At 38.8% G+C, this 17,066-nt stretch overlaps 2 protein-coding genes across 6 annotated transcripts in view; both read right to left on the bottom strand.

The window, feature by feature from the left end:
* Positions 1–1,450, bottom strand: part of LOC144085407 (ephrin type-A receptor 4-A-like) — a 46,478-nt gene extending 45,028 nt beyond the window's left edge. For all 5 annotated transcript variants that reach the window (XM_077614643.1, XM_077614646.1, XM_077614648.1 and 2 more), the window contains exon 1: positions 1,163–1,450. In XM_077614643.1, the coding sequence (XP_077470769.1) occupies positions 1,163–1,310 (148 nt within the window). In that variant the 5' untranslated portion in view covers positions 1,311–1,450. The remainder of the gene's footprint in view (positions 1–1,162) is intronic.
* Positions 1,451–10,307: 8,857 nt separating this feature from the next.
* LOC144085435 (uncharacterized) lies at positions 10,308–11,963 on the bottom strand. The gene is made up of 4 exons (XM_077614707.1): positions 11,853–11,963; positions 11,671–11,779; positions 11,505–11,579; positions 10,308–10,516 (listed from the first exon to the last, which is right to left on the bottom strand). Exons 1-4 carry the CDS (start codon positions 11,926–11,928, stop codon positions 10,444–10,446), a joined length of 333 nt encoding a protein of 110 aa, XP_077470833.1. The 5' UTR covers positions 11,929–11,963; the 3' UTR covers positions 10,308–10,443.
* Between the last annotated feature and the right edge of the window lie 5,103 nt (positions 11,964–17,066).

The raw sequence follows: 17,066 nt of genomic DNA, 5'->3' as shown, positions 1-17,066 counted from the left end.
TGTGCACTTAAGATCAAACACTTTTGCTTTCAGTGTAACATGTCGTCCTCTTCAAATCGAGTAAAATGATATTGAAAAGTATTTTTTCCATAAGTTGACTGTGAAAAGACGTAAAAATGTGCGCATTTTGATGAATTAATGACATCTTTTGGCCACTGTGGACACTATAAACATTCCCATTTCATTGCAGAGGATAAAGAATATACGCACATTGAGTGTTGTACTATCCATTGTCACATATTCTGATATATATATATATATATATATATATATATATTTATATATATATAACATAATTCATAGATGCTATAAGTCAATGGTGTTTCCAATTATGAGTTAGCATTAGCTAACCAGCTAGCTGCCATTGACGGCGTTAGACGTCAAATGCATTTTATTTGGGAAGGTTGCCCATTTTTGATTATCAATTAGTAAATATTTAAAATTGTACGTATTATTTTCTATTTCAATTGTATTGAAAAAACAAAAAGGGACAAACTGTATACAATATTCTTATTATTTTAATGAAATTAATAAAGTGTTTTAAATTTAGAAACAAAAGATTTTAAAAAATGCATTCATTCCTTCTCCGTACCGCTTGGATCGCAGGGGGTGCTAGAGCCAGAATTGGTTGCAAAATAGTGTATACATGGAAATGAATGCAATTTTATTGATTATGTATTAAGTAATCAGCAATTCTGCAGCTTCTCTTTAACAACATTAGCGTACATTAAAGTATAACTAAATCCATCTATAAAAACAAATCAAAATAACGATTCATAACAACCCCAATGTTAAGAAACCCATTTTTTTCACATGGACTTTAACAACATTAGCGTACACTAAAGTATAACTAAATCTATAAAAACAAATCAAAATAACGATTTATAACAACCCCAATGTTAAAAAACCCATTTAATTCGCACGGACTTGTAGTAAGTACACCAAATGCTGAGTCTTGTTTGCCCCAAAAATGTATTGTCGAGGTCTATAAAGTCAAGTTTTTAAAGAGCCCCCCAAAAAAAAAATCACATAAAATGCTTCAAAACACGTAAAAAAGCCAAAAAAATCCAAATATCAAAACATCCAAGGACGCACGCTTCCTTCCCCTCGACTCGCCTCGCCGCGGAATTCCAGCCGGGTGTCCCACGTCCCTCTTGCTTACCTTCATTGGCCGGATAAATCCTGGTCCTGGACGTGGAAACTCCGGCAATGATCCACAAAAAGGCGGCCAAGGCGAACGTGGGTTTCGCACGCGCGACCAAGGCGGCGGCGGCAGCGGCCATGTGCGACGGGGGCTGCGGAACATCCATCCCGGTGGGAAAAGTGTGTGGAAATGAGGGAGACGTGGGTGAGCGTGTGCGCGCAGAGGAGAGTGGGGCGGGCGGGCGGTCGGTCGCTCGCTCGCTCGGTCAGATGATTGGTCTCCCACTCGCGTGCTTTTCGTCATGCTCATTCAAAGTGCACCAGCTGAAAAAAAAACAAAAAAACACAGTAATCGTACCTTCTGCTTTTCAAATTTACTATCAAAACCCATTTGTAGTCATGATAGTAAAATCCCATAATTTATGGACATTACTGTCCATAGACTCGTTTTTTAAGTCTATATAAATAAAAGAATGAAAAAAAACATTCAAAGCGAAAAGTCCACATAAATATTTCATCTGCCCTATTTTTCTTACGCTTCTTTTATTTTTTATGTGGCGTTTCCGGAAGAAGAATCGGTAGGATGACCCCCCAAAAAAATCACACGAGTAAGCTTTTCATATCGCCGTGAAAAATTGCCCTATTAAGCTTTTTTATTATAAAAAAAAAGGATTTCAATTGATTTATTGGTTTGGGTTAAAGCACATTGGAGGCTCGGTTTGCATAGCTACAGCGCCCCCTGTCGGTGATTGTTGTTCCTTGAGCTTTTACAAGTGTTGAGGAATTGGGTTGCAATGGGAATGATCATTATTAATTAATATAATAATATATATCATCATTTATCATTCATTCATCTTTCGTACCGCTATCCTCGAAAGGGTTGCGGGGGTGCTGGAGCATAACCCAGTTGTCTTCGGGCGACCTAGACTGGTCGCCAATCAGTCATAGGGCACACAGAGAGACAAACAACCACCCGCACGCCCAATCATAGCGCCACATGCGGGAATTGAGCCCACACCTGCCTGCACCGAAGTCAGGTAATAAACATGAATTAATATAATAATAAAAATGTCAAAACAAATAATAATGACTAGTTACATTCAAAGGTTTCAATGGATTAGACGACTAAAAGTGGTAAATCCATTTCACGACAACACAAGGATGATTGGATCCTTTTCGGAAGGGCAACAAACCTGGCAACAAACCTGGCAACGTACCTGGCAACCATCTTGGCTAGGGCGACCAAGCTTAATCTCGAAAACTACAAATTCCACAGCACAGTAAGTTAAGTTTTTAATACCGATAATGTCATTTTAGTGCCATATCGGTAACAAGACTACCACGTTCCTTTCAGAGGATAAAGAATATATGACTTCACTGGAATCAGTAACAGTGCAGCACTACGGCTAAGTGGATTTGCTTAGTCCTTTACGGTATTTCAATGGGAGGGGGTTGTTTTTTTGGGGGGGTTTCCCAATTTTTTTTCAATTCGCAGAAAGATGATTGGACGCCTTCTTTTGGGAATACTCTTGGCTTCCCATCTGACTTTTTCTCGAACCCGTGTGGATTGCGTGCAGAGCATCCAAATAGGGCGAAGAAGAGCATCTGGCGCTTTAAGACGGCCAAATCAAAACCCTTGGGCCATAATGCCATTTTAGCGTCTCTTTCTCCCTCCACGCCACGAGCCACTGCGCAATCACAAAAGCCCGTCCGATCGGACTGACGCGGGGAACGCCAATTCGCCCGCGCCGGGACCGACGGACCAATGACGGTAGGCGAAGGTCCCGTGGCGTGGGCGGGCGGGCGGCGCCCGGGTGAGCCCCTTGTTGCCGCTCATTTGCGTCACCCGGATTTTGATTGATGACTCTTGGGACGTTTTTTTTGGAGGTCCGCGGCGGGCCCTCGGCACGTTAGCGCCGTCTTTTGTTGAATTCGGGGTCCCCAGATGGCGCCTGCCCACACATCTGTATTGTGGCTGTCACGCAGATGGCGTGCGTGCGAGCGTGTTTGTGTATTTTACACGTGGTCTATTTCGGGGGGGTCGAAACGAGGACGGGGGGTAAAAAATTAAAAATAGGTTCCAAATGTAAAAAATGGTGTGAAGACGCGTGCGAAAAAGCCCGAGGGACGCCAGGTGTGGGCGGCCGGAGACCCGCAAAGGACGCTGGGAAAGGGAGACGGGCGGGGGACACTGATTGGGTGGCGCCGGAGGATGGATGGATGGTGGTGGTGGTGGTGGTACTGGTGGGAGCAAGGGATTGTGGGAGATTGGGCTTGAGGAAGGAGCTTCCCTCAAAGGCTGCCTCAGATATTCCTGGAGTGATTTCAGATTTTTGCGCTCTGGGAGATAAACGTGTTTACAGCAGCGAGAGTGGGGCAAGACTTGCTTTCTTGGTGTAAAATGCTTCAGGGTTTTTCAGGGGGAGGGGCTTCTATAGGTGGGATTGCTTTGAGGAAATTCTGGGGGGGGGGGCTGATGTGAGGAAAAGTTGGCGGGGGGAGATAGATGTGCATAGAAATGTCCTCTTGTGATGTCGCCATTTAAATTCATAGCAGGGCGTAATTGGACGGCTGTTGTTGTCAATGGGGTTGAAGGAGTTGATCAATTGGAAGGGAAATAATTGAATGTGAGACTTGTGAGGATGAGCGGTTCACAAAATGAGTGAATGAAGAAGAAAAAAATTGAATTTAGTTTTGTTGTTGTGAGAAATTAGTGTGACAGTGAGGACTGCTACATTTTTTTGCAGAGGATAAAACATATCATATTTTCACGACTATAAGGCGCACTTAAGTCTTAAATTTTCTCCAAAATAGACAGGGCGCCTTATAATCCAGTGCGCCTTATATATGGACCAATACTAAAATTGTTATCACAAGAAAATAAATCATTCGATAGGGTACAGCATCCTCTACAGCTCTCACAACTACGGCAAGCAGCCCCCAACTCGACTATTTTCCCTGTAGAAAAAGTACTGCGCAGTGACTGCTGGGATATGTAGTTCTTTTATCAATACACCCAATGGATTGTGGCCTGTATACATCGACATCAACACAGCTTTACGAAGCATGGAAGGCAGCGTTGGAATAGTTACACTAGCTACTAGCTTGCTACTATTTGCGAATGGATTGTGGCCACCTGGACGAACGCATAAAACTCAGCGTTTTTGATGACTCATTTGGATAATTGTTCCATTCGGACACAGAAAATGAGGACTTTGATGGATTTGTGGGTGGTGATGACGGGAGTACATTGTAAAATGGCTAAATAAAGTACAACCGAACAGTTTTGCTTCCGTTGCCTTTTTAAAAACGTGTTTTTAGCGCGTGTCCGTATGTTTAAGATGGTGTATGTTTTGCCATGCCTGACTGCGTCTTAAAAAACGGTGCGTCCTGTGTGTGTGTGTGAAATACAGAAATAGCACTCGTTACTGACACTGCGCCTTTAAATGTGATGCACCATATAGTTGTGAAAATACGGTACGTCCCTGGGAGTATCGTACTGTATGTCGTCAAATGTGTAAAGCATAATTACACCTCAACATTACATGCTACTTCTTAGCCCATCAAAGGTGCTTCCAACAGCAATGGGCGTCCAATCCATCTGGAACGGCTTGCGGCAAATGGAGCCATTTCGCCCAATCAGAATGACTCGGACGTGAAATCAACTTTAGTACTATCGAGGGTCCTAACTATTGGCGTGGAGATCTGGCCGCCATGCGGGTCACACTTGAGCACCGGGCGTTTCATCCGATGCCAAATTCCGCAAGTGCTGACGGAGAAAAACCATGCGAACCGAGCCACTTCATTGGCATTCAGCGGAAAGAGCGAAAACCAATTTGGCCTCGGAGCGGCGATAAGTGAAAATTGATTTCCGTATCCAGTCGCTCATCAAAACGGTACAGGATGCGCACATAGCGCAAGCGTGGCGCTTAGCGAGTGCTCCGAGAAGTCCAGGTTTGCCTCGGAACCGTGGGTGTGCGAAGGGGGAGGCGGTTGGGGGAGGAGGGGGGGCGCCATTGTTCCGTTTCTTATCTCTTTTCTTGGCGGCGAGCCTGGACGGCGTTCCCCCCTCAGCGATCGGATAACAGGCCACCCTAAAAATACCGGCGAGTACTCTTTCTTCCCCTCGCCTCTTCTCGGCAAGATTAAAAAGAGCCCCGGGCGCCTTGTGATGTCACGGAGTATACGCGGGTCCCGCCCCTAACCCCCCGCTCTTCTTCTTATCTCCCGGCCGGGTGTCTCGGGCACGGCCGGCAGAAGTGCGACTCGGGCTGTTACATCGCAAGTTTTCTTCGCGTCTTCTTCCCGCAACAATTCGTCGTCACCCCCGCAGCTCCTGCACTCGCTCGCTCACCCACACGATGGACGGGAGTGCAGATGGGATGTGGGAGGAGATGGAGAGGACGCCAGCGTCTGGGCTCCGGAACAATTCCACGTCCAGTCATTCGGGATGACGCCTCGCGCCGTCAAAATCGGCGAGGAGGACGTGGTCGGTTTTGGCTGGCCGGGAGAAATTTGGATGAAAACATTGGAAAAGACGCCAAATTGGGAGGTATTCGTTCGCTCTGTTCATGCGGGAATGCTCCCAACACCCTCAAAATAATAGGAAGCGACATAGAAATGCATCAGTATTATTAAGAAGGGACCTGAAAAGGAAGTGACCCGGGAATGTCCCAAAATGAATAAGAGGTGATATGCAAATGACTTAAAATCAACAGGATGTGACATAGAAATGGCCTAAATAAACAGGATGTGATCCAAACAGGAAGTGACCTGGGAAATGTACCGAAACAAAAATGAAGTGACTCGGGAATGTCCGATAATTAATAATAGGTGATCTACAAATGCCTTAAAATTAATAGGTAATGACCCTAAATCAACAGGATGTGACCCTAACAGGAAGTGACCCAGGAAATTTACCAAAACAAAAATGAAGTGACTCGGGAATGTCCGAAAATGATAAATAGGTTATCTACAAATGCCCTAAAATCAACAGGATGTGACACAGAACTGGCCTAAATAAACAGGATGTGACCCAAACAGGAAGTGACCCGGGAAATGCACCAAAACAAACAGGAAGTGACCCGGGAATGTCCAAAAATGAATAATAGATGATATTGCAAATGCCTTAAAATGAATAGGTAATGACCCTAAATCAACAGGATGTGACACAGAAATGCCCCAAATAAACAGGAACAGGAAGTGACATAGGGAATGTACCAAGACAAACAGGAAGTGACCCGCAAATGCCCTAACATTTTGAAAAAAATCAACCAGATGTGACACTTTTACTTTACAAAAAGCGACTGAAAATCAATCTGGAAATGCCACAAATCAACTAGCAAGTGACCAAAAAAACAGGAAATGACCCAAATCAACAGACAATTAGCAAAAAGCAACATGACATGGTCTAGAAATGCTACAAAATCAAGACAAAGTGTCTCGGGAATCCACCAAAATGAAGAGGAAGTCACTCCAATGAACAAGTGAGACGAGAATGTCCCAAAATGAAGACGAAATGACCCCAAATCAGCAGCAAGGCGCCGGTAAATGCCTTCAAATCACCAGCAAAATGAGCAGAAAAGGAAGCAACCCTTGCAATTTTCTCCACCAATGGCACTTTCTACTTGTACAACGGCATTTTAACTCATAGCGACGAACATCATTGGACGTCTATCGCCGTCAGCGGCGGTAAAAGAGCAAAATTCCGTATCTAAAAGTGCAGTCCAATTCCAGAAGAGGTTTTTTTCTTTTTTTTTCTTTTCTTTTGCGGGAGTTCTCATGCACCCTCGCCTTTCTTTTGGCCCAAGCCCACGCAGGTGACCAGAGGGGGCTTTGTGTGGGTGGACAACTCAATGGTGATCCCTTCTTATTATGCTCAGCCTCACACCCCCTAAAAAAACAACAACCTCAACCCACTCGGCTTTTCACACCCACCAAGTAAAAAATAAAAAAATCCCTGCTTTGATATTTGCCAAGAATTCTTAAATATTGAACTCACTACATTCATTTTGACATAATACAAGTATGTATATATATATATATATATATATATATATATATATATATATATATATATATATATATATATATATATATATATATATGTATATATATGAATATATATTATAATATATATGTATGTGTATATATATATAAATATATATACACACAAACATATATATATATATACACATACATATACATACATGTGTATATATACACACAAACATATACATATATACATACACACAAACATTTACATACATACATATATATATACACACATACATACATGTGTATATATATATATGTATATATACACATACATGTATATGTAAATATATATATATATATTATACACACATATATACACGTGTATATATATATACACACACAAACATATACATATATATACATACACATATATACATACATATATATACACATACATATATGTACATATACACATACATATGCATACATGTATATGTGTATATATATAATATATATTATACACACAAACATATATATACACATACATACATGTGTATATATACACACAAACATATACATATATATACATACATATACATATATATATATACACACATATATACACATACGTGTATATATATGTATATATACACATACATACATGTGTATATATACACACACACAAACATATACACATATATATACATACATATACATACATGTGTGTATATATATATATATATATATATATATATATATATATATATATAAATATACACTAATGGAGGGCACCGTTAAAGTGACTAGCTCCATCTATTGTTAAAAGTGAGAAGTGCAATTTGTCTGAATTGCAGCTCATTGTGCGGGCCACACCCAATGATATTTTCATTGGGTGCAATAAAAACTAGGCCGCAAGCCATAGTCTAGCACCCCTAATTTCCATATGTATATACCTGACAACACGTTCAAAGTAAGGTATAAAACGGTATCGAATTTATGGATCATTTCCTATTAATCTTGGGTCACTTCCTGTTGACGTGTGGGGAGCAGAAAGAGGGCAGGTAGATTTGGAACTACATCTGTCTGTACGACACTGCCCTCAGCTGGCCATGAATGCTAACACACAATTCCTTGTCAACCTAGGCTGTGTGAACCACTGCACAATTTAAAAAAAAATCAGAAGGTACATGGGTGACAGACATCTAATCAAAAACGAAACAAACACTCAACATAAATTCACAACTAGTTTGTATCTCACTTTCAAACTGCAAAATGTTCCCCTTTCCGTACACGCTACATCTTTTTAGCAGCCAGTCAAGCTTAGAACAATAAAAAAATCTCCCTCCTAAGTATCCCATAAACCTTTCAAAACAACACTCGGCGCTCCGATTAGCAACCATCGTGGCGCAATTAAAGAAATTGCCATTTGTAGGTCAAAAATCTACGGGGGCGCAATTATGCTAATCGTCGACGACGGCGCACTCAATCCGCCAGCCCTTAATGTTGAATAATTACGACTTTCAAGGCAGAGCATCTTTGCGATTAATGGAGATTGCTTTTTAAAACGTAACCCTTGTGGCTCGGTCGGAAATGGCAGCCGTTTGCGGCCTGGAAAAAAAAAAACTGGCACATCAGCTGCCTTTTAATGCTAAATGAGTCGTCCTTCCTCCGAGCTCATGCTAATGCGTGACGCGGGTGTGGAAAAGGCGAGCGTGCTGCTATTTTTTGTTCGCCGCGGGGCGCCGTGACGCAAGGTGACTCCTCCTCACAGCGGCCCGCTGCAGTAACTCGGAACGGACACCGGGCGGCAAAAGAGATCCGTGGGCTAACCAATGACGGCGCTCGTGTAGAAATGCGGACAAAACGGCGAGCTAGAAGAAACCGCAGGGTCAAAGGTCAAATTCATTGTTGTCAAGGGCCACATTGTTAACTATGGTTTCCCTCATTATGTATTTCTGCCAACTTGGCTGCCACGATTAAGAGACAAATTGACAAATGATGGATTATTAGAGAATGAACAGAATAATTCAATTGTTTCGAGACTGGTGACATAAAAAAAAAGTTGAGTTCGTTTTTTTTGACAATACATTCATCATTTTTTTACCTAGGTCTACAATGTCTTCTGTGTCTTATGTCTGTCTTGCTATTGCAACCAAGACATTTCCTGAATAAGCGATGAAATTGGATTGGATTACTTCATTCATCCAGTATTCGGGAAATTTTGTTGTCACAGTAGCAAGAGGGTGAGAATACAGACACAGAAAAATACATTTTAGACATAAATAGATAGGTAATAAATAAGTTAATAAATAAAATAAATACATGAATAAATATATAAATAAATAAGCGTGTTGCTGAAATATATATATACATTCATACATACATAGACACATATATACATACATAGACATGTATATATATACATACACAGACACATATATACACATATATATATACATATATACACACACACACACACATATACACATATATATACACACATATACACACATACACACAAACATACATACATATACATACATACATATATATATATATATATATATATATATATATATATATACATACACATATACATATATATACACACATGTATATATACATATACATACATATACACGCATACATACACATACATACCTATTTATAAACGTATATATACATACATACACATAGATGTACATGTATTTAATCTAATCTAATGAACATATACATAGAAATATGATAGATTATAGCCAAAGGTTAATTTCCATCTTTAGTCCCTTGGGAAGGATGATGTTAAAAACAGAAGATAAAATCAATAAAACAACAGTTGGGAGAGACAAATGCTAATTTGTAATATATTTGTCATGTATTATTATTTTTTTTACATTTTTCTAATTTAAAAAAAATATTACTTTGTATTTACAAAAGAAATCTGTAAATACTCTGATATATTTTTAGTTTTGAATTAAAAAATGTTTTTTTTTCCATTTACACTCACTACTGTACTAAATATTTTTTAGAATAATTTGTATTCATAAAAGAATACAATCAGTAAATATTCTGTTGCTATAGTTTGAGTTTTGATTTTTTTTAAATTTAGACTTTTGTTCTAAATAAACAAATACTAAATATTGTGCTAACAAACAGAACAAACCAATTGCTCAAGTTGGACATTTTTATTTATTCATCTCATCTTTGATTACAATATACTGATGAACAGGCAAATATTGTGAATAAAATAGCAGAAGTATAAATACAAATGATGCCAATAAATATTAATTTAAAAAAGTGAAATGATTATGAAGCGGTTGTATTTGTTTCTGCGCGAACGTGGGAATCGATGCTCATCGCTTGGGCTTTCCGTGCTTGCCTGTAAAAAAAACAAACAGAAGTTATTTTTAACTAACACATTTATTCATCTATTTTCCGTTCCGCTTATCACAAGGGTCGCGGGGTGCTTGAACCTATTACGGTCAACTCTTGGCAGTATGCAAGAAAAAAAACCTGAATCATGCTAATTAGCATGAGACTAGCGCCGGTTCTAGCAGTTGCAATTTATGTACTACTAAAATTGTGAATGCTAAATGCTAATAAAGGCTATCTAAATTATTAATATATGCTCACATCATTTTCTGAGTGCAATATTACAGAATTTGAAGATAAACTCAGGAATGATGTTTCATACAGGCATTTTATGCTCTTCTAAAAGCTCAATGTTAGCGCTAAAAGTGCTATTGCAAGCACCAACGCTTAACATGGCATTTCCTAAATTGATTCCAGAACACATTAAACGTGATTTCTCCGATGACTCGATTCTAGAAAGGAATTTATCGATGGCCTAATCCACATGTGTCAAAGTGGCGGCCCGGGGGACCAAATCTGGCCCGCCGCATCATTTTGTGCGGCCCGGGAAAGTAAATCATGAGTGCCAACTTTCTGTTTTAGGATCAAATTAAAATATATATGTATATTAAATTTCCTGATTTTCCCCCTTTTAAATCAATAATTGTCATATTTTAATCCATTTTTTCTGTGTTTTTAGTTCCAAAATCATTTTGTAAAATCTAAAAATATGAAGAAAAAAAAAAGATTACATAAACATTGTTTTAGATCTATAAAAAATTGAATATTCAGGGCTTTTAATCCATTTATTTAAAAAAATATCTAAATATTATATCTAAAACGGTCCGGCCCACGTGAAATCGAGTTGACATTAAAGCGGCCCGCGAACCAACCCGAGTCTGACACCGCTGGCCTAATCCATGACTTTGATACATTTTTGACATCGTGCTAGCTTTTGATAGCCTACTATCTAATGTCGTCGTCTTATGTTCAGGAAAACAAGGAAATCTACTCACTCGATCTCCTTGAGCTTGCGGATGATCCAATCCTGCTTCCAATGGCTGCAAACTTCACCCTCCGTGGTCTCAAATCTGAGCGGCGAGTCAAACACACCCCTGAAAATCCCAAACGGACTCCCCCCAATTGAAACCCGAACGCAATGGAGGACCCCGTTCTTCTTACACCACTGCCTGGATACAAGGAAGGTTCTTCCTCTGGATCCTGTAGCCAATGATAGGAGCACTAATATGGCCCAAGGTGCTCTTGGTGCAGCAATTTGTGATCTTAATTCCTGTTCCCATGCGGGGGGAAAAATGGATTTCATCATGAAACAATTAGGCGGCTTTAGCGAAATGGGGACTTACCGGGGCCCGCGGCGACCAATGCCAGGTAACCCACGAGGAAAGCCACGCATGGCAGTTTGGCGACGGGCAATTGCATGATTGTTTGGAATTTTTTTTGATGTGATTTTTTTGGGGTCTGGTTGATGGCTTTTATAGGCGCAAAAGAGGAAGTTGAAAGCAGGGGGTGACGTGTATTCTTTCCCGTGATTTCAACATTACTCTCGTTGTTCTATTCAACTCATTCATCATGACGCTCGGACGTGGATGCTAAACGTTCGATTAGGTTAGAAAATACTTCCTTTGGGGGTTTTGCAATCTACAGTGACAATAACTCATAATTTTAGATAAGTGATATGTTGCTGAAATGGACGCTCCTTCCATCTGGACTGGGAGATCTGGCATGGACCGGTTCCAAATCAATTCGTCTATAGCGACCAGCGAGTTTGATGGATCGAGTGAAAAATGTTTTTTATTTGGCAAAGAAAAATAGCAGCGAAATAAAGATGGAAATTAGCCTTCGGCTACAGTTTAACATATTTTTTTAGATTAGATTAGATAACTTTATTCATCCTGTATTCGGGAAATTTCACTGTCATAGTAGCAAGAGGGTGAGAATACAGACACAGAAAAATAGGAAAATGTGTGTAAATATATATATATATATATATATATATATATATATATATATATATATATATATATATATATGTATATACATATATATATATATGTGTGTGTGCATATATATATACACATATATATTTATATATTTATATATATTTATATATATGTATATACATATATATGTGTGTGTACATATATATACACATATATATATATTTATATATGTGTGTGTGTACATATATATAAATGTACATATATATGTTCAGTAATATGTACTGTACTTTTATGAAATGAATCATAAATGGCATTGAGTATTCTGTTATGTAAATTTTATGACCACAATATTAGTAACATTTCAGAGTGACACACTGTATTTAAAAAACAACAACCATATCCATAACTCATCATCTATGCATACAAATGTCAAAAATTGTTGAGATGAACCAGTCATATGTTCATTTTTTTGTTGATTTTCTCAGCTCCATCTCACTTGGAATAAAAAAATGACCGTGTAGCATTTGACTTTCTTCTTTCCCCCATTTTTTTTAAATCTGTCCGCAAATTTTCATCTCTTGAGACAAAATTAGTTCACAAAATACACAAAAAAACACAAAGCTACTCCTCCACTGCAAGATTTTGTACCAAAAAAAACAAGAGCTGGCTCTAGAGGTGACCGTGTAGTTCCCTTCAAAAAGAGTGCATTTATCCAAAGATTCACATACCTGGAACTCAATAGCCATTAGCATACACGAACTCCCGTCTCTGAAACTCTCGGCCAATCGTCTTAAAGCCTGGCTGTTAGACCAACGATCACACCGCTGTCCAAGACTGCGTTACGTGTCATGGTTTATCTTCAACCTACACAAGGGAATAAACATGGAAATAAGCCCTCGGCTACAATCTTACATATTTACACATATATGTTCATTAACAGGAATATAGATATTTGTTGTCTCTTATTAAATAAATCAAACTCAACCTCGAGTTCTGTCTTGTCTGCGACCAATTGACTTGGTGGTGGTGTCCAATCATTTGATTGCGAAATCCAAATGGTGCCGTTGGAATCTTGATGATTCCGGCAAAAAGAAAAGCGCGCACGAGCTAATCAAGTGTCAATGTGTCATACTGTATTCTTTTAAATCAAAACTAAAAGAGGAAGGAAGGACATCCTGCGGCTTCCATCGCGAAACGTCCCCCACGCGTTGACTCATGACTCAGACAAAACTAGCCTGGACGTGCATAGCCATTGGATTTGACATTCATTTTTTTATACGGTTGATTGATTGGGGCTAATTAGCAACACACACAAAAAAGAAAAAAACTTATTCAATGCCTTCGGCTATCATAAAATGTCTAATCATCCTGTCAAAATAATGAAATGAAAAATGCAAAAACTTATTTGGAAGGTGACGTTGCGTTTCGATGAGTCAGCAAAAATGAAAACTTTCAACATTCTAAGTTTTTTTCAAGTAAGTTGCTAAAGGAAAATAAACATGGCATGATTTTTGTAGTTTTGACACCAAATGAATAATTCGGTGCCACTTTAAACATTTTCATTCATTCATTTTCTGAATTGCTGGACAGCCAATCGCAGGGCACAAGGACACAAACAACCCATTAGTCATAGCTAAAGACAATTTAGCATACGAGTAGCCTAGCATGCATGTTTTTGGAATGTGGGAGGAAACCTGAGTAAACACACGGGTCAAATATGCAAACTCCACACAGTGAGGACCCACCTGGGATCAAACCCTTGACCCCAGCACTGCAATGCCAGTGCGCTAACCACTCCACCACCAGGCCGCCAAGTCTGAAAAATTCGAGTACTGCACCAAAACAATGACTATACAGTAATCCTTCGATTATCATGGTAATGTAGACCAGACATGGCCGCCATAAATGAAAAGGTTACAGGGTTACAGGACACATTAAGTGGAATAAATCTTGTTTAAAAAAAAATATATCACATAATCCCGCAATGCATTTTTTGTCTCTGTGTTTATTTTATTTTATTTTTATATTTTTAAGATTTGATGTGTTTGCACCGGAGTTGCAACCGCATGTGAAAAAACATCAAAACTGCAGTCCGAAGAACCAAAATGTCAGCTTCTGCTTGCGAGTTTCAGCGTGGATTTTCACATTTTTATGAACTTTAAAAAAAAATGTCTTCAGTGCTAAGATCTGTTTTTCGCCATTTTCCTAGCCTCAAGCGGAAGGGGAGGGGCTTCCACTTGCGAGTTTAAGTGTGGATTTTCACATTATTATGAAATTTAAAAAAAAATCAATTAAAAAAAATTCCCTCAGAAAAAAATCTGCAATGTAGTAAAGCCGCGATATTCGAGGGATTACTGTAGTTTTTTTTTATTATTTGGCTACATAATACAGAAGTTGTTATTTTACTGACACCGATTTTTAGCCGCCTCCGTTCATGAATTTACAGGAAAAAAAATGTCCCCTATAAAAAAATCTGCATTGTAGTGAATCCGCGATATTTGAGGGATTACAGTAAACCTGCCAGACAGCCTTCAGTGAGACAACTATTCACTCCATCAAGTTTCCTGCCACAGTGACAAATCTAGCAGCGATTCAGTTTGATCTGACATTCATCTTCAAGTGGTGGCGTGGTGTGTCAATACAGCAAAAGTGACAAACAGTGACAAACACCCACAGGGGCCTGGAATTTACTGAATGACAAATTCCTTGAAAAGCAGAAGCCACATAGAGGAAGGAAGTCTTCACTAAAAATCAGGACCGACCGACTTCTGTAAACCTTGTCATGGGATTTGTGAATGAGTGAGTGAAGCCACTTTCGTTTTAAAGGAACAGAAGTTGCGGCATAGCTGAAGACTGTGTTGGATCAGAAGGTATACATTTATGAAATAACTCACTGGATCGCATAGTTTCAGTACAGACGCTCTCCTACTTAAGAACATTCGAGTTACGAACAACGGTACATACGAACATGTCTGCAAATTGCGTTTGTCGAAAAATGTTCGTAAGTTCGATTTTGTATTGCGCGCCTTTTTCCGAGTAGTACTTCTTTCCGCTGCTAATACCGACGCCTGGCGCTGTGAGAGCTCAGCTCACCCAGCATCCACCTTCCTCTGCCCAGTTCATTGCAATGCGGAAGTGCATGAACGTATCTCCAGTGTGCAAAGAACCTTTTTCATTTTTATTGTTAAATATCTTGTGCATCCATTATTCAATATGGTTGGTGAAAAGCGAAAGGCTTCTATTGAGGGAGGTGCAAGGAAGAGGCAAGCCATTTCATGAGTGGCAATAATAACGAAGCTTGATGCGTATGAGAAAGTGGTGAGCGTTGCACGGGAATACAACTTGAATCGTTCGACCGTCAGTACCATTTATAAACATAAAGATCGAGCGCAGGACCCAAATATTGAACGTTGCACAAAGTTTGCAAATCAATTGAATGATGCCATACAGTGCTACCGCATTATTTATGATGAAAAAAAGAAAACTGCAATCGTCATTAGATAGCTTCTTTCGGCCAGTTTCTAGTAAATCTCTCTCTCTCTCTCTAATGTATGTATACAGTACAGTATGTATTTTCTCCATTTTATTAAATGTTTTTTCAGTACAAACCAATGCGTGTTACTTATACAAGCCTTAAACATACAAATGCACTTATATAAACCTTCAATATACTTATATAGGCGTTAAATATAAATTATATATCAAATGAACATTTTCTGTATTCAACTGTCAATTGTATATCCATTGAATTGTTTTCTAATACAACCCTGAGAGGAAAAAGTTTGAGAGAACTTCGTGACTAGATATACGCCATTTCCTCTCGTGTAAAAGTCAAGCGACCACAAACTAGGGGGGACTTTTAAGGGAAACTGGTATTTGTATCCGTGTACCCGTTTACATACCGCAAATAGTTCAACGAAAATCACTTTCTCTCTTCGAGGGAAATAAGAACGTAGCTTATAATTCATCATTCAAAACACTAAAGATCAGCAAATATTGGCCAGATATGACATTCTTTTTCAAGTACTTTTTTCCTCAAGTATACTCCAAAGGGAAAAAAAACAAGGCCAAATTTTGATTATATATATACATACACACACATACACATATATATACATATATTATATATAAAAAGATGGGGTGTTTTACAATTATTTTGCTATGGATGTTAATGAGTCAAGGTAACAAAAAATAAGTATAATGCAAAAAATATATATATACTGATTAATTTGAAACTATTGAAACAAACTTTAACCTCCTGACTACCAATAGTTCAATTTTGTCCTCTGTAAAGGACATTTGTAAACCCAAATATCTCCCACCCAATGCATCCAATCGCATTAATTTGTGCTCTATAATGGACATTCAGAGCTTTCCAATGATACCAAATTTCTCTCTCTCTCTCTAATGTATGTATACAGTACTGTATGTATTCTCTCCATTTTATTAAATGTTTTTTTCAGTACAAACCAATGCGTGTTACTTATACAAGCCTTAAACATACAAATGCACTTATATGAACCTTCAATATACTTGTATAGGCCTTAAACATAAATTATAATACAAAATATAGCACTGAGCAACTTACAAACAAATTCAACTTATGAACAATCGCTC

The sequence above is a fragment of the Stigmatopora argus genome, chromosome 12 (assembly GCF_051989625.1).
Source record: "Stigmatopora argus isolate UIUO_Sarg chromosome 12, RoL_Sarg_1.0, whole genome shotgun sequence".
NCBI lineage: Eukaryota > Metazoa > Chordata > Actinopteri > Syngnathiformes > Syngnathidae > Stigmatopora > Stigmatopora argus.
This window is presented reverse-complemented; position numbering and strand designations above follow the sequence as displayed.